Source organism: Bufo bufo, chromosome 3 (genome assembly GCF_905171765.1).
Source record: "Bufo bufo chromosome 3, aBufBuf1.1, whole genome shotgun sequence".
Taxonomy (NCBI): Eukaryota; Metazoa; Chordata; class Amphibia; order Anura; family Bufonidae; genus Bufo; species Bufo bufo.
The window spans coordinates 334733506-334757048 of record NC_053391.1 but is presented as its reverse complement, the minus strand read 5'-3'; the positions used below and the strand labels follow the sequence as shown (position 1 = coordinate 334757048).

The window sequence follows — 23543 nt, the reverse complement described above, 5'->3', positions numbered from 1 at the left end:
TCACCCATGTGGCTGGTACTGTAATCGGCTGTGGATTCTCCATTCATAATCAGCATTTCGGAAACATGGACTTAGGCCTCTTTCACACATACGTATTGGTTCCGTTCCGTGCATTGGGCACCGCAATTTGGGGTCCCCAATGCATGGGCAATGACCGTGCGGCGGCCGGGAAGGATCCATACCCATTTAACTTGAATGGGTCCATGATCCAGTTGTTCTGCAAAAAGATAGAACAAGTTCTATTTTTTGCAGAACGGAAGCACGGATTGGAACCCCACGGAAGCACACCGTAGTGCTTCTGTGGGGTTCTGTTCCGTGCTTCCATTCCGCATTGCACTGCATCTCCGGATATGTGGACCCATTCAAGTGAATGGGTCCCCATTCGTGATGCGGAATGCACACATGCGGTGCCCCGTGTATTGCGGAACCGCCGTATGCGGCATGCAATACGGCCACGGGAGCACTACGGCTGTGTGAAAGAGGCCTTAGGCCTCTTGCACACGACCGTATGGCTTTTTCAGTATTTTGCGGTCCGCAAAAAACGGATCTGCAAAAAATACGGATGACGTCCGTGTGCATTCCGTTTTTTGTAGAACGGAACAGCAGGCCACTGATAGAACAGTACTATCCTTGTCCGTTATCCGGACAATTATAGGACATGTTATATCACATTCACATGACCGTATAATTTTATCCGCATCCGATCTGCATCCGTTCCGCATTTTGCGGAATAGATGCGGATCCATTCACTTTTATAGGTGAATAAAATGTGCGGACAACATTCAGTATGTTGTCCGCATCCGTGTTTCAGCACTTCTAGTCACTTCAATGGGTCCGCAAATCCGGAGATGCGGAATGGTGCGGAACAGAGACACGGAAGCTTCTGTGGGGTTTCGTCCCGTACTTCTGTTTCCAAAAAAAATAAAACATGTCCTATCTTTTTGCGGAATGGGCGGATCGCGGACCCATTGAAATGAATGGGTCTACGATCCGCTGCGGCTGCCCTGCGGTCAGTGTTCGTGCATTGCGACCCGCAATTTGCGGATCGCAGCACGACCACGGGGTGTACACGTTTGTGTGCAGGAGGCCTAACACTGTGTGAGGTAAGCACTCAGTTGTGTTTTGGGATGCTGGGTGGTAGACCCAGATCCCAACAGAAAGGGGGAAATACTCATATGGCCGAGGATTTATGTTTATGATTTATGTTTTTGTCTGTTGTAAAAGTCACAATAAAGCTGGTTGTGGCTAGTTTTCAGCCAAATCTGCAGTGTTGGAGTGGCTTCTTGAGGTGTGCCAACCGTCTAAATGGAGAAGACAGAAATCCTGGAGAGCTAAATGACCCTGGATTGTCACAATATATACAGTATATATATATATATATATATATATACACTCACCTAAAGAATTATTAGGAACACCATACTAATACGGTGTTGGACCCCCTTTTGCCTTCAGAACTGCCTTAATTCTACGTGGCATTGATTCCACAAGGTGCTGATAGCATTCTTTAGAAATGTTGGCCCATATTGATAGGATAGCATCTTGCAGTTGATGGAGATTTGAGGGATGCACATCCAGGGCACGAAGCTCCCGTTCCACCACATCCCAAAGATGCTCTATTGGGTTGAGATCTGGTGACTGTGGGGGCCATTTTAGTACAGTGAACTCATTGTCATGTTCAAGAAACCAATTTGAAATGATTCGAGCTTTGTGACATGGTGCATTATCCTGCTGGAAGTAGCCATCAGAGGATGGGTACATGGTGGTCATGAAGGGATGGACATGGTCAGAAACAATGCTCAGGTAGCCCGTGGCATTTAAACGATGCCCAATTGGCACTAAGGGGCCTAAAGTGTGCCCAGAAAACATCCCCCACACCATTACACCACCACCACTAGCCTGCACAGTGGTAACAAGCCATGATGGATACATGTTCTCATTCTGTGTACGCCAAATTTGGACTCTACCATTTGAATGTCTCAACAGAAATCGAGACTCATCAGACCAGGCAACATTTTTCCAGTCTTCAACAGTCCAATTTTGGTGAGCTCGTGCAAACTGTAGCCTCTTTTTCCTATTTGTAGTGGAGATGAGTGGTACCCGGTGGGGTCTTCTGCTGTTGTAGCCCACCCGCATGAAGGTTGTGTGTGTTGTGGCTTCACAAATGCTTTGCTGCATACCTCGGTTGTAACGAGTGGCTATTTCAGTCAACGTTGCTCTTCTATCAGCTTGAATCAGTCGACCCATTCTCCTCTGACCTCTAGCATCCACAAGGCATTTTTGCCCACAGGACTGCCGCATACTGGATGTTTTTCCCTTTTCACACCATTCTTTGTAAACCCTAGAAATGGTTGTGCGTGAAAATCCCAGTAACTGAGCAGATTGTGAAATACTCAGACCGGCCCGTCTGGCACCAACAACCATGCCACGCTCAAAATTGCTTAAATCACCTTTCTTTCCCATTCTGACATTCAGTTTGGAGTTCAGGAGATTGTCTTGACCAGGGCCACCCCCTTAAATGCATTGAAGCAACTGCCATGTGATTGGTTGACTAGATAATTGCATTAATGAGAAATAGAACAGGTGTTCCTAATAATTCTTTAGGTGAGTGTATATATATATATATATATATATATATATATATGTCCAAAGGTTGTGAGCAGCACAGCAGAAACTTTGTAAAAGGAGATGATCCAACTTCCATAAAGACAAAAAGAAAAAAATTACACTGCACTTCCAAGGAGTAAATTAAATAAAGTGTGTTTTAATCACCAGACAGCAATGTTTCAGTCCTCTTACTGGGACTTTTCTCACTGCTTGAGAAAAGTCCCAGTAAGAGGACTGGAATGTTGCTCTCTGGTGATTAAAGGGGTTCTGCACTTTGTTTTAACTGATGATCTATCCTCTGGATAGATCATCAGCATCTGATCGGCGGGTGTCCGACACCTGGGACCCCCGCCGATCAGCTGTTTGAAAAGGCAGCGGCGCTCCAGTAGTGCCGCGGCCTTCTCACTGTTTACTCACCTAAAGAATTATTAGGAACACCTGTTCTATTTCTCATTAATGCAATTATCTAGTCAACCAATCACATGGCAGTTGCTTCAATGCATTTAGGGGGGTGGTCCTGGTCAAGACAATCTCCTGAACTCCAAACTGAATGTCAGAAGGGGAAAGAAAGGTGATTTAAGCAATTTTGAGCGTGGCATGGTTGTTGGTGCCAGACGGGCCGGTCTGAGTATTTCACAATCTGCTCAGTTACTGGGATTTTCACGCACAACCATTTCTAGGGTTTACAAAGAATGGTCTGAAAAGGGAAAAACATCCAGTATGCGGCAGTCCTGTGGGCAAAAATGCCTTTTGGATGCTAGAGGTCAGAGGAGAATGGGCCGACTGATTCAAGCTGATAGAAGAGCAACGTTGACTGAAATAACCACTCGTTAGAACCGAGGTATGCAGCAAAGCATTTGTGAAGCCACAACACGCACAACCTTGAGGCAGATGGGCTACAACAGCAGAAGACCCCACCGGGTACCACTCATCTCCACTACAAATAGGAAAAATAGGCTACAATTTGCACAAGCTCACCAAAATTGGACTGTTGAAGACTGGAAAAATGTTGCCTGGTCTGATGAGTCTCGATTTCTGTTGAGACATTCAAATGGTAGAGTCCGAATTTGGCGTAAACAGAATGAGAACATGTATCCATCCTCTGATGGTTACTTCCAGCAGGATAATGCACCATGTCACAAAGCTCGAATCATTTCAAATTGGTTTCTTGAACATGACAATGAGTTCACTGTACTAAAATGGCCCCCACAGTCACCAGATCTCAACCCAATAGAGCATCTTTGGGATGTGGTGGAACGGGAGCTTCGTGCCCTGGATGTGCATCCCTCAAATCTCCATCAACTGCAAGATGCTATCCTATCAATATGGGCCAACATTTCTAAAGAATGCTATCAGCACCTTGTTGAATCAATGCCACGTAGAATTAAGGCAGTTCTGAAGGCAAAAGGGGGTCCAACACCGTATTAGTATGGTGTTCCTAATAATTCTTTAGGTGAGTGTATATATAGTTTTCCAAAAAAGAGGCAGCACTCTAAGATAAAGGTGAAATGACCCGCTTTATTCCCCTCCTCTTTTTTGGAAAACTATAACCATTTTGATGACCGATTTGCCTAAGGTTTGAGGATTCCTGCACCTGACTTCACTAACAAGTGCTGCTGTCCTTTCTTTGTGTTATATATATATATATATATATATATATATATGATAAAAAAGATAAAAAAACGGGCAGCACTCCAATAGTGAAAAAGTTAAAAACTTTTATTCACCCATGAGGAAAGAAAGTGACGTTTTGGCTCAACAATAGAGCCTTTCTCAATATATATATTGTAAGAGATCGCTCTCTCTCTCTTAGAGGGTCGCAATCACAGACTTCCCTGACAACAGGATTCAAGTCCAAAAGGTGCTTTATTTCAGCACTTAGGCACCATGACACACAAACATCGAAAATATCTACCTAATACACGTGTTGTCTCTACCTCACCTATAGAGTGCCGTTCACACACGGGATTAGATTCGGTTTCCTCAGGCATATACAGTCCAGAAGCCTTCAGGCTTTGACCACTCCAGCACCCTTGGGGAGAGATGGTCCAGAAGTCCTTCTAACTCTGAAAGTGCAACCCTCTTTCCATAGGCGTTGCTGGGCCCCCCCCAAACTTTAGGCTTTACAAAGCCTTGTGGCCCTCCTGGCTGAGACCACATAGAGCCTCTCAGGCTCCCCTCTCTCTCAGGCTTCCTCAGCCTTTCTCCCAGCACTTATACTGTACACATCACCACAACCCCCCACCACCCTTTTCTTCAGACCGTCTGAGCATTTTTCCACATCACACCATGTCCTCCAGAAGATGTGGCCAGCGTCAAACCTTTCCCTTTATTCTGCCACACCCAAGCCAGCAGAGCTCGGTTTGTCACAAAAATCAGTTTTGTACCCCACAACCAGTATTTTATGGGAGTCAGCCTTCTGTTTAGGTGCCTGACTAGCTGTATACCCAGAGCAGACTTCGGGCCTTGAACCGCCTCTTCTGCTTTCTCAGTGGGAATTGGTTTCGACACATTCTCAATCTCACTATGTGTGGCCACCAATGATTCCGGTCCTCAATCCGGTTCACATCATGAACCCACCCAGGCACTCCTTCATCGGCCTGGTTCACCTTGCATGTAACACTGCACATGAGCTTATAATCCATAGAACACTGTGGAAACTGCTTATCTGCATCTGGTTCTTGTGGTACACCTTCTAGCACTGCCACACTTTCCTGCACATTTACCACAGTGGGTTTTCTCAGCTGTGTGCTACCAACATTATCAATCAGTATTCTCAAATCACATACATTTATACCAGCAGGGGGAGCTTCTTCACCGATCACAGCCTGCAAAGGAAAAGGGATGTCATCATCATCTTCATCATATATTTCACATAACTTCACATTTTCATTATGCATTTCAATTAACTTTACATGTTCATTCTGCACCATTGTTTTCAATGGTCATTTCCTTTACACCATCATTTAAAGGGATAGGTACAAGTTCTGCAGGAGTTTTGTTACTTGCTGCAGTAGTGTCACCTCTTCCCACAACTCCCAGAACAAGGGGAAATTACGGCCCAACATTACATCCTGAATGAGCCTTTTTGCAACACCAAGTTCATAAGTCCCAGTTCCCACTGGAGTCTCACACTCAGTGAGAACCACCGGATAGTTCTTGCTATTCCCATGAATGTCCAACACACTTAGCTTTCTGTCCAACACATAGTCCCCAGCTACCAAGCTGGCATGTACCAGGATCACCTGGCTCTCTGCGTCCAACAACGCTTGGACTGCCATTTACGAAAAATGTCACATACTTTTGTTGCAGTCTCTAGTCCCGGTGTCTTAAAACCTAACATGCCCAACCTCCAGAGCCTTGCTCACTATCACATTTTCCGTCACTCACACCATAACAGGAATGATCTTACCCCCAGACGTCACGGGTTCGGCGCTCCCAATTGCTATACGCACATCTCCACAGCGGTCATCCTCCACCAATTGTAAGGGATAGCTCTCTCTCAGAGGGTCGCAATCACAGACTTCTCCTCTAACAATGGGGTTCAAGTTCAAAAGGTGCTTTATTTCGGCACTTCAGCACCATCACACACATAAACATCGAAAATAAACGCCTGCTCATCTGGGCTCTACCTAATACACGTGTTGTCTCTACCTCAACTATAGAGCGCCGTTCATACACAGGATCAGATCCGGCTTCCTCAGCCATATATGGTCCAGCGGCCTCCAGTCTGTGACCACACCAGCACCCTTGGGGGGAGATGGTCCAGAAGTCCTCCCGACTCTCTTTCCGTAGGCGCTGCTGGGCCCAACAAACTTTAGGCTTTACAAAGCCTCGTGGCCCCTCAGCCCTCCTCCTCTTAGGCTCCCCTCTCTCTATGACTTCCTCGGCCTTTCTCCCAGCACTTAGGGTCCATTCACACGTCAATAGTGTATTGCGGATCCGCAATACACCCGGCCGGCACCCCCATAGAACTGCCTATTCTTGTCCGAAGAGTAGGACATGTTCTATTTTTTTCCTGAGTCTGCATCCATTCCTGTCCCATAGAGAATGAATGGGTCTGCACCCATTTCGCAATTTGCGGAACGGATGTGGACACATTCTACGGACGTGTGAATGGACCCTTATACTGTACATATCACCACAATATATACAGTTGAAACCAGAAGTTTACCTACACTATATAAAAAGACACATATGCATATTTTTCTCAATATCTGACATGAAATCAGAATAAACCTTTCCTGTTTTTGGTCAATTAGGATTACCATAATTATTATTATTAGCAAAATGCCAGAATAGAGAGAGAGAGAGAGAGAGAGAGAGAATAGGCATTTTTATTACTTTCTGCAAAGTCAAAAGTTTACATACATTTCATTAATATTTGGTACCATTGCCCTAAAACTGTCTGACTTAGGTCAAATGTTTTGGAAATCTTTCCACAAGCTTTGTTTTCCTCAAGCCACTTTGTAACCATTTTGGCAGTATGCTTCGGGTCATTGCCCATTTGGAAGACCCATTTCCGCCCAAGCTTTAACTTCTTTGCTGATGTCTTGAGATGTTGCTTTGGTATTTCCACATAATCTTCTTTCCTCATGATGCCATCTATTTTGTGAAGTGCACCAGTCCCTCCTGCAGCAAAACAACCCCACAACATGATGATGTCACTCCCGTGTTTCACAGTTGGGATTGTGTTCTTAGGCTTCCAAGCTTCTCCCTTTTTCCTCCAAACGTAATGATTGTCATTATGGCCGAAAAGTTCAATTTTAGTTTAGTCAGGTTTGTTCCTGTGTGCATTTGCAAACATTAATCTGGCTTTTTTATGTTTCTTTTGGAGTAATGGCTTCTTCCTTGCAGAGTGGCTTTTCAGCCCATGTTGATACAGTGCTCGTTTCACTGAGCTATTGACACATTCTTACCAGCTTCCGCCATCTTCTTCACAAGGTCTTTTGCTTTTGTTCTTGGGTTGATATGCACATGTCGGACCAAAGCACGTTCATCTCTGGGACACAGAACCCATTTCCTTCCTGAGAGGTATGATGGCTGGACATTCCCATCATGTTTATCAGCTTCAGCTATCTTGAAATTGCACCCAAGGTTGAGCCAGACTTGTGCAAGTCCACAATTCTCTTCCTGATATCTTGGATAATTTCTTTAGACTTTCCCATGGTGCTACACAAAGAAGCAGTGTGTTTCAGGTGTGCATTTAAATACATCCATAGGTGTGTCTCTAATTAACAGATGTTGCCAACAAACCTAACAGAAGCTTCCAAACACATGACATCATCATATGGGCAGTCCAGAATTGTTTAAAGGCATAGTAATCTTAGTGTATGTAAACTTTTGACATTGCAGAAAGTAATAAAAATGCCTTAAAACATTCTCTCTCTCATTATTAATAATAATAATAATAATTATGGTAATCCTATATGACCAAAAACAGGAAATATTTATTCTGATTTTATATAGCGTATGTAAACTTCTGGTTTCAACTGTATATATATATATATATATATATATATACAGTTGAAACCAGAAGTTTACATACGCTATATAAAATCAGAATAAATATTTCCTGTTTTTGGTCAAATAGGATTACCATAATTATTATTATTAAAAAAGTCAGCAGCACTCTATAACATGCCGGGTGCAAATCCACAAACGCTCCTGGACAAGGAACAGTGTAATAGAAATGATGAAAAATGGGCAGCACTCCGGTCTTGTGAAAATTTGATGATGTTTTTATTCACACCGAAATGCAATGCAGCATTTCAGCCCTCTCAATGGAGCCTTTGTTTAATAGGGGGTGGGGGGCCGCACTAGCCACCAATGATTTTAATAGGGAGGGGTGGGGCGGCCGCACTGGCCACTAATGATTTTAATACTGGGGAGGGAGGGAGGGGGGCCGCACTGGCCACCAATGATTTTAATACTGAGGAGGGAGGGGGGTCTGGCCCCCTGCTGCCTGGCAGCACCTGATCTCTTACATGGGGCTGTGATCCGCACAATTAACCCCTCCGGTCTTAAGAAGAAAGAAAAATGATGTTTTTATTCACACCCCAACGCAATGCAGCATTTCAGCCCTCTCAATGGAGCCTTTGTCAAGCTAGCTTGACAAAGGCTCCATTGAGAGGGCTGAAATGCTGCATTGCATTGGGGTGTGAATAAAAACATCATCAAATTTTCACAAGACCGGAGTGCTGCCCATTTTTCATCATTTATATATATATATATATATATATATATATATATATATATATATATTTATTTTTCTTCTTTGAAGGAAAAGATTCAGTAAGACCTCTAATTTATACATTTATATCTCTGCTTTCTTCACCTCCCATGAACAGCTGTTGGTACAGAGGAGAGGTGTTGTCAGTAGAGTTGAGCGAACACCTAGATGTTCGGGTTCGGGGAGTTCAGCCGAACTTAAAAAAAAAGTTCGGGTTCGGGACCCGAACTTGATCCGAACTTGGACCCGAACCCCATTAAAGTCAATGGGGACCCGAACTTCACTTTATTTTCCATTATAACATGGTTATAACGGAAAATAATAGTATTAGCTTTTTCAGATCTGTGTTTTCACTATTGTGAAAACTCAGATCCGACAGTATATTCTAACACAGAGGCGTTCTAAGGGTGATGGGGACGCTTCAAGTTAGAATATACTGAGAACTGTGGACATAACTGCCCCCTGCTGCCCGGCAGCACCCAATCTCTTACAGGGGGCTGTGATCCGCACAATTAACCCTTCAGGTGGGTGGGGGTGGGGGGACCGCACTAGCCACCAATGATTTTAATAAGGGGTGGGGGGGCCGCACTAGCCACCAATGATTTTAATAGGGAGTGGGTGGGGCGGCCGCACTGGCCACCAATGATTTTAATACTGGGGAGGGAGGAAGGGGGGGTCGCACTGGCCACCAATGATTTTAATACTGAGGAGCGAGGGGGGTCTGGCCCCCTGCTGCCTGGCAGCACCTGATCTCTTACAGGGGGCTGTGATCCACACAATTAACCCCTCCGGTCTTAAGAAGAAAGAAAAATGATGTTTTTATTCACACCCCAACGCAATGCAGCATTTCAGCCCTCTCAATGGAGCCTTTGTCAAGCTAGCTTGACAAAGGCTCCATTGAGAGGGCTGAAATGCTGCATTGCGTTGGGGTGTGAATAAAAACATCATCAAATTTTTACAAGACCGGAGTGCTGTCCATTTTTCATCATTTCTATATATATATGATTTTAATAGGGGGTGGGGTGGCTGCACTGGCCACCAATGATTTTAATACTGGGGAGGGAGGGAGGGCGGGGGGGCCGCACTGGCCACCAATGATTTTAATACTGAGGAGGGAGGGGGGTCTGGCCCCCTGCTGCCTGGCAGCACCTGATCTCTTACAGGGGGCTGTGATCCACACAATTAACCCCTCACCTGAGGGGTTAATTGTGCGGATCACAGCCCTCTGTAAGAGATCAGGTGCTGCCAGGCAGCAGGGGGCCATTATGTCCACAGTTCTCAGTATATTCTAACTTGAAGCGTCCCCATCACTATGGGAACGCCTCTGTGTTAGAATATACTGTCGAATCTGACATAGAGGCGTTCCCATGGTGATGGGGATGCTTTAAGTTAAAATATACCATCGGATTGGAGAAAACTCCTATCCGATGGTATATTAATATTACTCGAACACTGAACCTGAACCCGAACTTTTACTGAAATGTTCGGGTTCGGGTGCCGAACACCGTAAAGTTCGGTACGAACCCGAACTTTACAGTTCGGGTTCGCTCAACCCTAGTTATCAGAGATTGATGGCATTGTGTGCATAACTGTGCATAAGAGATAGCTGTCAGTCACTGGCAACTCCTCCCTCCTGTACCGATAGCTCTTCATAGGAGGTGGAAAAAGCAGAGATCTAAATGTAGAAATTACAGGCTTTACTGAATCTTTCCCCACAAAACTATATATCAATCTGCTCAGCTTCTCCTGCTCTATAACATGGTGCTGTCAGATTGCATTGCATTTTGTGGTGACAGATGCTCTTTAACTTCTACAGTGCACCCTATATGCAATAGTTGTTTCTGTTTGACAATGAAAGTAGCAAGGACTATATGGTACACAGTGTATAATAGGATTAATGGAAATTTATAGCTTGTTTCATGGATAAAGCAATGATGAGATGATTATTAATTAACCAGGGCCTTTAGGGAACATGCATAAGATAGGGGGAGGAAAAGAATATCATGTAAAGAGCAATTACAATTTAGCATTGTGTTAGAACACTGAGTGATGATTCATAAGTCTTCCTAATTGTCATAAATGTCCTACTTTTATCTACAGGCCCAGTGGGAAGGGCTGACCGGACGAATTGTATTCAACAAAACCAGCGGACTTCGAACAGATTTTGATCTTGATATCATCAGTCTCAAGGAAGATGGCTTAGAGAAGGTAATGACACAGATCATTGTGTTACGGCATATCATGTCACTCCAATATATGTCACTCTATTCTGCTTCATGCATATATGACCCTCACTGCCAGCCCATACACCTTAGTTGCTAAAATTTGTAACAGTTCCAACATTGAATGCCAAATCATGCAACACCATAACCTCTTGTCAAACATTACAGTTGTATTGAAATACTTGGTTGACATTTTTAATACAGATGCCTGATTCTGAAATATTGTAGCCAAACAAATGTTAAAAGGGTTTTCCAAGACTTTACAACTGATGGCCTATCCTCGGGATCAAGATGCAAGTAAAATGCCTATAGGGAATGTGGAATTTCCATTTTTTTCTAGTTAAAACCAGATAGTGACACATCTTTTTTCTAATCTGTATTTATTTTATGATTGTAGAATTTTTTAAGGCTAAATGAGCTGCTGATAACAGCATTTAGAGATATGCTTTACAGCAGCTGTGTGGGCCATAGGCGCAATGGACATGAGCAGACGTCATTGACTTTTATTTTCTAGTTATGCTCTGGGACCTGTTCAGGGGTCATGTACAAGAAAGGATTAGATACTCTGTGACAATCACCTATCGTGTGTGGTGGATCCTGTTGTATTTATATATGGGTGATATACTGTCATTGTAATCCCGACAGTGATGATATTCAGATGACTGCTGAAAACTGACCTGTACAGGACAAGAAGTGGCACCTATTACTAGGCTTAGTGGCCAATGTGAAAACTGCAGGATTTAATATTAATATATATATATATATATATATATATATATATTTTTATATATATATAGAGAGAGAGACGGAAGAAGTCGGACTGCACTCCAAAATGATAGTGAAATGAACAATTTATTCACCCATAATATGGCAAACTTGCGAAGTTTCGGCTCACAAGAGCCTTCCTCAAGCTTGAGGAAGGCTCTTGTGAGCCGAAACGTCGCAAGTTTGCCATATTATGGGTGAATAAATTGTTCATTTCACTATCATTTTGGAGTGCAGTCCGACTTCTTCAGTCTCTACAATACTTGGGGTATTGCCGTTGCCCTGTGCTGGACCTTGCACCCACACCTTGGCTGGTGCTCCCGCTGGATTTTTTCCTTCATATATATATATATATATATATATATATATATATATATATATATATAGTAAAATTTTAAAAATAACCACCAAAAATTCTTTCAAAACATGTTTAACATAGAAATGTGATCTAAATAATATTTTTTTTCTGATGACACCCTCTTGTTAAGTAAAGGCTTAATTGCAATTCATTTCACAATGTACATAATAATGGGTCAAATACAGTAATAGGTAAAGTAATATTACACCTGTTTACCATTAAATATACTCCTCAGCGTTGAAATTGCAACACCAAGTAAATAAAAAAATTAGCAGGTGTCGCTACGATCTGCAGATAATTACATTTTCTAGCACCTAGCTCCAATCTGTGGCATGTAGAAGGGGCATAAAAGCCAAATTGAAAGTTCAAAAATCCAATCCAAGTTGTGTAGGATGATTCTGTGATGGCTCCTTTCTGTCAACATGCCAGTTATCGTCACTTGTCACAAGCTGACAGGGTGGAATCTGTGAACTGAGAGGCCTTGTCACTCTGGCAGATTGCTGCATGCCTAGTCTGAGATGTTCATTTGTGTGTCTCCCGGGGATTGTTGAGAACAGCGATGAACTGGAAGGACAGCAAGAGGTGCGCAGAGAGGATCATCTGATTAGACGAATTGTGTGCAATGATCCATTCTGTACTGCAAGTGAAATTGGATGTCACATCACAAGTCTATGGTGGAAAACAATGTCTACACAAACTATCTGAAGGTGTTTACATCACGCTGGGCTACAAGCCTGATGTCTATCTACAGGTGTTCCATTGACCTTACTCTAATCTCAGACTATCCTGGTGCAATGAAGGCTGGCAGAGATGAGCGAAATTCCCCAAAAATTTGATTTGGTCGGTTTGCCAAATTTTCCGAATAGATTTGATTCAATCCAAATTAATTTGTGGCAAATCACATTAAAACAGCTATTTACTGGCTGCAGAAAGCCTTTATAGTGGTGCCTTGCAGTAACACGCATAGTGAGTCTGTTGTGGTAGTGAAACTATACTGTGAGTCACTATGACATGCAGATGACAGGCGATGCTCTTAGAATCACTGCACACTTCACTTATTTGGGCAGTTACAGTGCCAAAACTGACCAAATAACTCAAGTGTGAACTTGTTAGCATCAGGTATAAAGAACAGTGCAGAGGCCCAAGATCCTACTATAGCGTGAAAACCCCCCCCTTTTTTACACCGTCGTCAGCTAATTCCACATAGATGTCTACAGAACCTGTTCTATTAAACGCTTTTACAAGTAGAGCCCCCTGACAGAGTGGAGCGGGTGTCAACAGTAAGTTTGTGTTGACATCACTGATTATTTTCCCTTCCTCTGATCTGTCAGAACAATAAATGGATCCTGTCTGTTGAGCATCTGCCTTCACTCGGTCAGCATTTGGTCAGTAATCCATCAGTATTGCTAATGCCAATAAAAAAAACAGGAGTGGATCCAAAACAGAGATGACATGTGTTTTCTACCCACTACTGCTTTTGGCTACCAAATCATAAGCCAATTCTAATGGGACTATACAGGCCTTACAGCGGCTACACAGACAGGATCGATTGGGTGTCTTTTTTTTCCTTTCTTCTGACAGATCAGCAGAAGTGTCAACTAAATGATGATGTCAACCAGGCCAAAAAGGCAAAATTGTGGCCCAGTCATGAAGTGGGGAGCGTGGGAACATCATGAGAAGTCCACAGAGCGGCCCGAAGACATAGTGTGAAGGTGGTGGCTGCAACAGCATGAGGAGGCAACAGAGTGGCAAGGTGACATAGTGTTGAGGTAGCAGCAGTATCAGGAGACCACAGAGTTTAAGCACAGCCTTTTGCTGCTTCCCCACTGCAGGCTACACTGCTTCCAGCTGCTGACTGGTGCTGCAAGATGATAATTTAGAGGTCGACGTGGAGGAGGAGGTGGAGGAGGAGAAGGGGGGGTTGCAGCCACTAATGTAGGTGGTGGCGGAAATCCAGATGAAAGTAGGGCCCGCAATCCTTGGCGTCGGTAGCACCTGTGCCATCCCAGGGTATTACTCGCTCCCAGCCTCCACAACGTTCACCCAGTGTGCCATCAGGGAAATGTAGCGTCCCTGGCCACAAGCACTTGTCCATGTGTCAGTCGTTAAGTGGACCTTCCCAATAATTGCAATGGTCAGGGCACGGGTGTTGTTACATGCTGGTGTAAAGCGGGAACGGCACACTGGGAAAAATAGAGGCGGCTGGGGACTGAGTATCGAGGGATGGCCACCACCATTAGGCTGCGGAAAGCCTCTGTGTCCACAAGCCTAAATGGCAACATTTCCAGGGCCAGCAATTTGGAAAGGTGCGCATTTAGTGCAATGGCCTGTGGTTGGGTGGCTTGGTATTTTCACTTTCGTTCAAAGGCCTGAGGTATGGACATCTGTATGCTGCGCTGGAACACAGAAGTGGATGTGCTAGTTGATGGTGTTTGTGAAGGTCCATGTGCAGGGCAGGAGGCATCCGGGCCTGCGTCTTGGACAGGGGATTGGCCAGCACGTAACACAGGGGAAGAGGCACAAGGGGGTGCTCCGGGGAACATTAGCGGGCCTGTTTGTTGTGGCCCGCCTTCTCCCTTTTGCCACCCCACTGCCTCTTCCAGCCTGTTGTGGTGCTGGGGATCCCTCTCCCTCTGTACTGCTGTCCTTACTCGGCTTGCCTCCTTCCCAGGTTGGGTCAGTGACTTCATCGTCCACCACATCCTCTTACACTTCCTCACTCTGCTCATCCTCCTGACTTGTTGACCTAACAACAACCTCACTTATTGACAACTGTGTCTCATCCTCATCATCAACCTCTTTAGACACTAATTGCCGTTGACTTATTGGCAACTGTGTCTCATCATCATCATCCACCTCTCGAAACTCTAATTGCCGTTCCCCACCATCATCTTCTTGTGACTGTGGATGCTTAAGAGTTTCGGCATGAGTGCTCACGATCTCCTCATGTCCCTCTTCAAGCGGGCTTGGCGAGAGGCCCAAATCAAGGAATGGCAATGAAAAGAGCTCCTCAGAATATCCAAGTGTGGAATCACTTGTTTGCCAACACTCTCCATGGTGGGAGGAAGGAGGATCAGGGTGAGGATTCTGTTGACCAGACTCTTGGCTACTGAGACTGGACTTTGTGGAAGACAGGGTGATGCTTAACCGACTGTAAGCATTATCTGCTGCAATCCAACCGACCAGCCGGTCGCAACTGGTGTGACTTTGAGAGTGGTGTCCTGCACCTCCCTGCAATCTGGGACATGAAGCTAGGTATTGTGGATGAGTGTGTTTCTTGTGCTCTGATAGCAGGCACAGTTTCACTGCGCCCAGGGCCACATCCTCTGCATGCACGCTCAGCACCATGGCCACTTCCCCATCCCTTACTGCTCGCCTTCTGCATATTAAATGGTATATATCATATATAATCTTTCTTCTTTATTACTGGTATCAGCACTTCTACCATTCGACACAGGTGGTTTTAATTTCGCAGAAGTCTGCATATAAGTGGTAATTGACCTGTAGCTCCTGATAGCAATGGACATGTTGTCTTAGACAACTGTTCACATGGTGCAGTACTGCGTGGTGGCCTTTGTTTTTGTGGCGCTGTGCTGGTGGGTTGGTGGAACCCAGTGCCATGGGTGGCATTGTCAGACAGCAGGGTTGCTGTTTGACTCCTTGGTCCCGCCGCCTACTAGGGCAGTGCCGCTTTGTCACCGCATTGTGCTGCGCCTTTTTGTCAGAGAAGGTCCCACTCAAGGAGGCGACCTTGGCGTGGTGAGTGGGCTTATTCCTTTTGATCAAAATGTTCACTAATGCCTCTTGTACAGCATGTAGTATGGGGGGCTTTACAATTTAATATGACGCTGAGAAGCGAGTTTAATTAAATCAAAGCATAGCATTGTGGATGTGCGATCCAGTTCTGTTTTTCTCCCCCTGATATATTAAATTGTATATATTCTTGCAAGTATGTTACAAGTACAGTAGCGCAGGCTTTGTAAGTGTATGCGCAAATAAATTATACTGAATGTCACTGATATTTAGGATGTTCAAACGTTATACAGGAGATGTAGCGTAGGTAATGTCGCTGCCACCAGCAGAGAAAAAATTAGACTGAATACCACTGATATTTATGATGCGCAAACGTTATACAGGAGATGTAACGCAGGTAATGTCGCTGTCGCCAGTGGCAAATAAAAAAATACAGGGAATATCACTGATATTTCTGATGTGGAAACGTTATACGAGATGTAGCGCAGGTAATTAAAACTGTCCGCAGTGGACACAGTCTACGTAAAAAGTACACTGGATGTCACAGATATTTTTAGTATGGGCACACGTTAAACAGGAGATGTAGCGCAGATAATGTCGCTGTCCGCAGCGTCTACGGAAAAAGTACATTGGATGTCACAGATATTTTTAGGATGCGCAAATGTTAAACAGGAGATGCAGCACAGGTAATGTAACTGTCCGCATCGGACACCGTCTACAAAAAAAGTGCACTGGATGTCACAGATATTTTTAGGCTGCACATGTTACACAGGAGATGTAGCGCAAATAATGTTGCTGTCTGCAGTGGCCAAACAATTGCACACAATTTAGCGCAGGTTGTGCTAATAATATATATTGCTGCCAGATACAACAATAGTCCTTAAAAGGACTTTTGGGTCTCTAACAATTGCAAGCAATTTAGCGCAGGTTGCGCTAATAATATATATTGCTGCCAGATACAACAATAGTCCTTAAAAGGGCTTTTGGGTCTCTAATCACATGCAATTTAGTGCAGGTTGCGCAAAAAATATATATTGCTGCCAGGCACAACAATAGTCCTTAAAATGACTTTTGGGTCTCTAACACCAACCCTGCCTAACCAAAAAATAAAATTCAATTCCCTACACTATCTGTCCCTTCTACAGCACAGTTCTCCCTGACTAAGCCTGGCTGAATCACGTGTTATTGGGTGCTTTATAGCACCCAATGATGCTTTCCGGCCAGCCAATCACTGTAATGCCAGTAACCAACATAGCTACGGCATTACATTGAGTGGCAGTACTTACCTGCACATTTATTGGCTGAGTAGCAGCCAACAAACTTGCGGGGAGGAGACTCGAGCATGGCGCTCGAGCACACGCAGTATTCGGCTGAACACCGTGATGTGCCAAGCATCACGATGCTAGAGTTGAACTGGTGTTCGGCCGAGCATGCTCGATCATCACTAGTCACAACCATTCAGTGTGGAAGTTGATGCATCCGAGGTAGGGGTAGGAACAGTTTTGTCGCAGGGTCCTTCACCTAGTAAATGGTGACCATGTGCTTTCTTCTCTAAGAAACTCTTGGCTGCAGAGAGGAATTATGACGTGGGTAATAGAGAGTTGCTAGCTATAAAGGTTAGCTTTTGAGGAGTGGCGTCATTGGTTGGAAGGAGCGATCCATCCGATTATGGTGATTACCAATCACAAAAATCTGTCTTAGCTGGAGTCGGCTAAACGTCTGAACCCAAGGCTGGCCAGATGGTCGTTGTTTTTTTACGAGATTTCATTTCCTTGTCACCTATTGCCCTGTGATTAAGAATGTCAAGGCGGATGCTTTGTTGCGTAGCTTTCCTTGGGGGGGGGGGTCCGAATTTGCCTGAGGGGGTGGTAATATCTGCCCTTTATCCCGACCTTGAGGCAAAGGTGTGGGAGGCCCAGGGAGATGCACCGGATTCCTGTCCTCTGGGGAAGTTGTTTGTTCCTTCCGAATTACAACACAAGGTGTTCGAGGAACATCACTGTACAGTTCTTACAGGACACCCTGGGAGCAGATCTACGGTCGATCTCATTTCTCGTAGATTCTGGTGGCCGGGGATGCGTAAATGTGTTGAGGGCTAGGTGTCAGCTTGTGGTACTTATGCACATGCTAAGGTGACACATACTCGGCCTTCAGGATCTCTACTTCAGTTGTCCTTCCCGCCCCACCCTTGGACTAATTTATCCATGGACTTTATCACAGATCTGCCGAATTCCTCAGGAAAAACTGTGATTTAGGTGGCTGTTGATCGCTTCAGCAAGATGTTGCATTTTATAGCATTATCAGGTCTACCTAATGCTAAAACTCTTGCACAAGTGTTTGTCGATAACATCGTGAAGCTACATGGTATTCCCTCTGATGTAGTGTCTGATAGGCGGACTCAGTTTGTTTCCAGATTCTGGAAGGCGTTCTGTACTCGCCTGGGGGTACAATTGTCCTTCTCTTCGGCCTTTCATTCTCAGTTGAACGGACAGACAGAACGCACGTTAGGGCTGTGACATCACAGGGGCTAGCTGGCTGCTGATTGGTTGCATGCACGGCATTATGGGTGATCCCACCTTCCCAGAGTTCCTTGCTCCATGTCCTCAAACATGCCTCAGCCATTTTAGGAAAAAATATGATTCGTTACCACGAAACTTGATGAAATTCGGATTTGGTGTGAATTGAATAATTCCTGAAATTTGGATCGAATTCCACTTCGTCAGCTTTGATTCGCTCATCTCTAGAGGCTGGAATGGAGTTCAAGGATGAGTCCTGCTTTTTTCTTGGATGCAACGGTGTCCAGAAAGTGGTCTGGAAATCACGTGGGCAATGCCATGAAGAGTCCTACAAACGGGAACCTCCACTAACACTGGGCCTATTTCTGGAGATTATCATGTGGGGTGGCAAAATGTACGGTAGCTGGACCCCTCTATTCTTCACTTCAGAGGCAATAACAACTTGGATTTTCAAAGATTTTTTTGTGGAACCAGTGGTATGGCCGTTTCTCTAAAGTGTCATAGGGGCCATTTTTCAATAGGACAACGCAAGGCTGCATGTTGCCTCTGCTATCGTGAGCAGCTTGTGCGGCCTAAACGTGCTACTATGGCCTGCAGTGTCTCAGAAATTGTCTCCCATTGAGCATATCTGGGACATCATTGGTCGTCAACAACAAAGAATGCCGCCAGCAGGAGATCTTGATGATTTACATGCCGAAGTTGTATTCAACTTCACAAAATATTCGTCAGACAACCATTAAGAACCTAACTGATAGCATGTAAAATTTTGTAAGTTTGTGTATTTCTGCATATGACGCTCATATTCTATACTGAATAGATCAAGATGTTTGAATATTTTGTTTAAATTGTATTATTATTTGCATGTCATTAACATATAGGATATATGATATTTATAATTTAATGACTTTCTTCTTGGAGTTACAATTTTAATGTTTAGGTGTTTGTTATGTAGATATTGTGATTTTGCATGAAAATAACAGGTTTTTATCTTAACAGACCAAAATTTCTTATTGATATATTTGTAAAAGAGCATGGACATGACATTTTTGGGTGATGATTCTTTTTATAGAGAGGCAATATGAATTTGTTAACCACAAGGGAAAAACTTATGTTTATTGAATTCATTTACATGTTGATTGGATGGAAAGGAACTATTCTTTGTAGCAATTAAAGGCCAGGAATAGTCTCTCTGATTGAAATTACTTTCTATTCTTGTATGTTAGAGTTCCCACTGGTATACAGCATCTAGCAAAGTGGTATCATGTAGCTGAGAAAAACTAAACCCATTTCTTTATGAAAAGTACAGCTAATAGTTTAAGACTGGTGTAAATAAGAATCGGTCTTGAGAGAAGAATGGCAATTACTTGATACATTTTTTAGTAAACAGATACATTGGGTCATTGGGAGACAATAAAGTTGTCATGTTATAGACAAGGAACAACCACCTCTAGAACATATCAGAAACATACAAGCACACGTGGTAAGCAGAGACAAGACATGACAGTAAGCAGGAAACCGGATAAGCAGGTAAGGGCTCAGCAGCAAGAGATACCACTGGACCAAGTGCACTGGAATTACTTGGGGCCAAACCCCAGAGGGCAGAGACACAGTGAGCCCTGTTCTTCATAGAGCCCCAGATGGTAGGGATTAACTTAGCCGGGGCTCACTGGTTGCACGTCCAGGATGATCCCGGTGCACTTGGCCACTTACTTGCGGAGATTGCTGGAGAAGCACCAGCAGTCAAACACAAACAGGACTGGAACCCAAGCAGGCTGCTGGAACTTGAACAACCGAACAGGACCAATAAGACAGGGCAAACAGGAGTCAGTACACTAGCAGCTGCCTGGACCCAATGTAGACCGACACATGGCGGTCACAGGCAGAGTTGCACACACACAAGATGTCCTCCCTTAGGAGAACCCAGGAGCCCTCTCACAAAGGCAAAGACAAACCAGACAGAAACAGAAGCAGTAGCACTGCCAGGCTAGACATGGATAGCAGATGTATGTTCCCCATGCGTAGTTAGTCCATGGGTGAACAGACAGAGCTGCACAGACAGGGGGATGTATGGACTCCATGCAGGATGATACATGGTAGTTACAGATCAGACACGGAACCATGGACAAGACATGGCACAGACATGGCCTCCATTCAAGATGACGTATTGCAGTCACAGAACAAACACAGAACCAGGCAAAGGCAGGAAGACCAGGTGACCTCTGTGGCATAGTAGGTGGCCACAAAACAGGGCAGATGGAATCACCCAGGTAAGGCCCGTAGCTCCTGCCCCAAGCAAGGCTGGAGACAGACTGCCCTAACACAGGCATACAGGAATATAAAGAGCACCTAGTGACGACACCCAGACCAAGACCATTAACCCCAACAGAACCAAGAATAAACTTCACAGTGAATGGGTAGCTTATTAAGTTTAAAACATAACATTTATTAATGTATAAAGATAAAATAATGGGCCCTTCTATACTAAACACTTCTTTATAATTACCACTAGTTACACTAATCTCCTATAAAAAATGGGCGGAGATGGGAAAAGACCATGTATAGGGATAGCAACAGTGTAAAGAAACAGGGTGAAGGGTAGCCAAGTACCAAGGCAGAAAGACACAGCGCTGGGTCTAGACCCTAGGTAGCCCTGTCCCTATATATCCTCCCTCCTATCTACTTCAATATCCCTATTGTCACCCTCGCTAATTGTGGACTGCCCAGCTTTGCCCGATAGCCAGAATACGGTCCTATAGATGGCATCCCTACAATGTATACCAAATAGATACTATCAACTGATGTGATGCATTTATAATTGGTTGGGAGGTGTACTAAGTAGATACTTCTAACTAATGTGATGCATTTATGAACTGACCACCATTGGTTTACTAGGCTTGGATTGAAGCCTCACTGACAAGTACAATCTTGTGCAGTTGAGACTGGTGACCTCTGGTTATTCCTGGTTTATTTCCCAGGTTTTGGTACTCATACCTGGATAATAGTGTATATCAAACACTGACTACACCATTTTTTTCTCCATACGATCAGAGACTAAATACCAGGAACTACCACAGGCCATGTGAAATAGAGGGCAACTCGGCCTTTATTACTACAACGTTTGGATGGTTGGAGCCCACAATATAACCTACCTATGCATTTTAACTGCTGCACAGCTGTCCATTACATGAGGGACTGTATTAGCATACTAGGTATGGTACATTAATGTGCTCTCTGTGACCCCTCTATTTTGCTGGATAAGTGACCCCAATTTAGGGGCTTTTTGGATATAATTTTGTCCCCTGACGAATCAGGTATTACTGAGGAAACGCGTCGGGACTCCATGACCGCTTGAATATTTACATTCTTGGGACATCATGATCATCTTATAATATACATCCTTGTGTGTATGAACTTGTTCAGGCATTACAGGTGACTTAATGCCAGCTGTGAATACACCTGATCTCGTTCATCACATTTTCATTGCCAGCTTTTCCTTTCTTTGCCCTCTTTGTTAGGGATACCATCTATACGACCGTATTCTGGCTATCGGGCAAAGCTGGGTAGTCCACAATTAGGGAGGGTGACAATAGGGATATTGAAGTAGATAGGAGGGAGGATATATAGGGACAGGGCTACCTAGGGTCTAGACCCAGCGCTGTGTCTTTCTGCCTTGGTACTTGGCTACCCTTCACCCTGTTTCTTTACACTGTTGCTATCCCTATACATGGTCCTTTCCCATCTCCGCCCATTTTTTATAGGAGATTAGTGTAACTAGTGGTAATTATAATGAAGTGTTTAGTATAGAAGGGCCCATTATTTTATCTTTATACATTAATAAATGTTATGTTTTAAACTTAATAAGCTACCCATTCACTGTGAAGTTTATTCTTGATTTAAGGGTTTAGCCCATTACCTAGTTATTATAGTCTGACCGACTACAATTGGTTGTGTTGTAATAACCCAACAGAACCAAACAGGGAGGGAAGCCTGCACAAACACAGAAGTGAGCACAGGCTGCAGTACTGGATGTTTCGGCTGGCAACTAGTATACATGGAGTTCACTGCAGCCAATACACCATAGCAACAAACAACATGTGTCACAGTGACCACACTGTGACACTACCAGAACTGAGACAATAGGGAAGGGAGCAAGCATACACTAGGAGTAGTACACACACAGGCTGCCACAACTACACGTAGGCCATAGCAACCACCACAGCCAGTACACCCGAGAGCTACTAAAGCGAGCAACATGGCAACCCATGTCACAGTGGACTACACTGTGACGATAGTTCATGCATTCTGCAGTTCAGTGGTGGCAGTTCTTCTAAAACATCCAATTTCTTCACAGAAGTGCTAGTTACTATACTGTACGTTCCTATTCTACCCAAAATAATGCCTGTGATGAACCTTGTAGGAAGAAGTCACAGCTATGTGCAAAAACGAAGGGCATGAGGTGATCAAAACTGTAGAATGTAAGAAAAACATATTAAACGTAAAGCTTAACCCTTTGAGTCATGTTAAATTTTATGTTAGAAAACTGTATAGTTACCATTTCCTTTTTAATGCCTGAATCCAGAATCAATGATTGGATTGCAGGGAATTTATTTTACTGGGAATCCTAGCAATCAACTGTTATCTCGTAGTTGACAAGACACAACGCATTCCTTTACTTTACATTGCTAAGCCCTTTGAATTCCATGCCTGGTCTTCCAAATGCAGAGAGATGTTATGCGTAATGGCAGTGGCGTTGCTAGGGCTGGTGTCACCCGGTGCAGTAGAAAATGGTGTCACCCCCCCGAAGCAATAATATTTTAGTCATATAAGCAAAAATATGTTATATAATGTGGTACATAATGTGGGCAAAATATACCTAATTACATAACATTCCCAAAACATAAACTTATTTTTATGTGAAAAATGGCTATTTTACATTTTTTTAAAGTGATACACTTTGGTGCCAGGTGGTGTACCATAATAAAAATGCCAGGGTACACCCCCTGGCACCAAAGAGTATCACAAATAAAAATGTAAAATAGCCTTTTTTTACATAAAAGTAAGTTTATTTATTGGGAATGTTATGTAATTAA

General features: G+C 43.9%; 1 protein-coding gene across 1 annotated transcript in view; it reads left to right on the top strand.

Moving 5' to 3' along the window:
* Window positions 1-23543, top strand: part of GRIK3 (glutamate ionotropic receptor kainate type subunit 3) — a 759616-nt gene that overhangs the window by 501897 nt on the left and 234176 nt on the right. The window contains exon 8 of the mRNA XM_040424423.1: window positions 10940-11047. Within this exon, the coding sequence (XP_040280357.1) occupies window positions 10940-11047 (108 nt within the window). The remainder of the gene's footprint in view (window positions 1-10939; window positions 11048-23543) is intronic.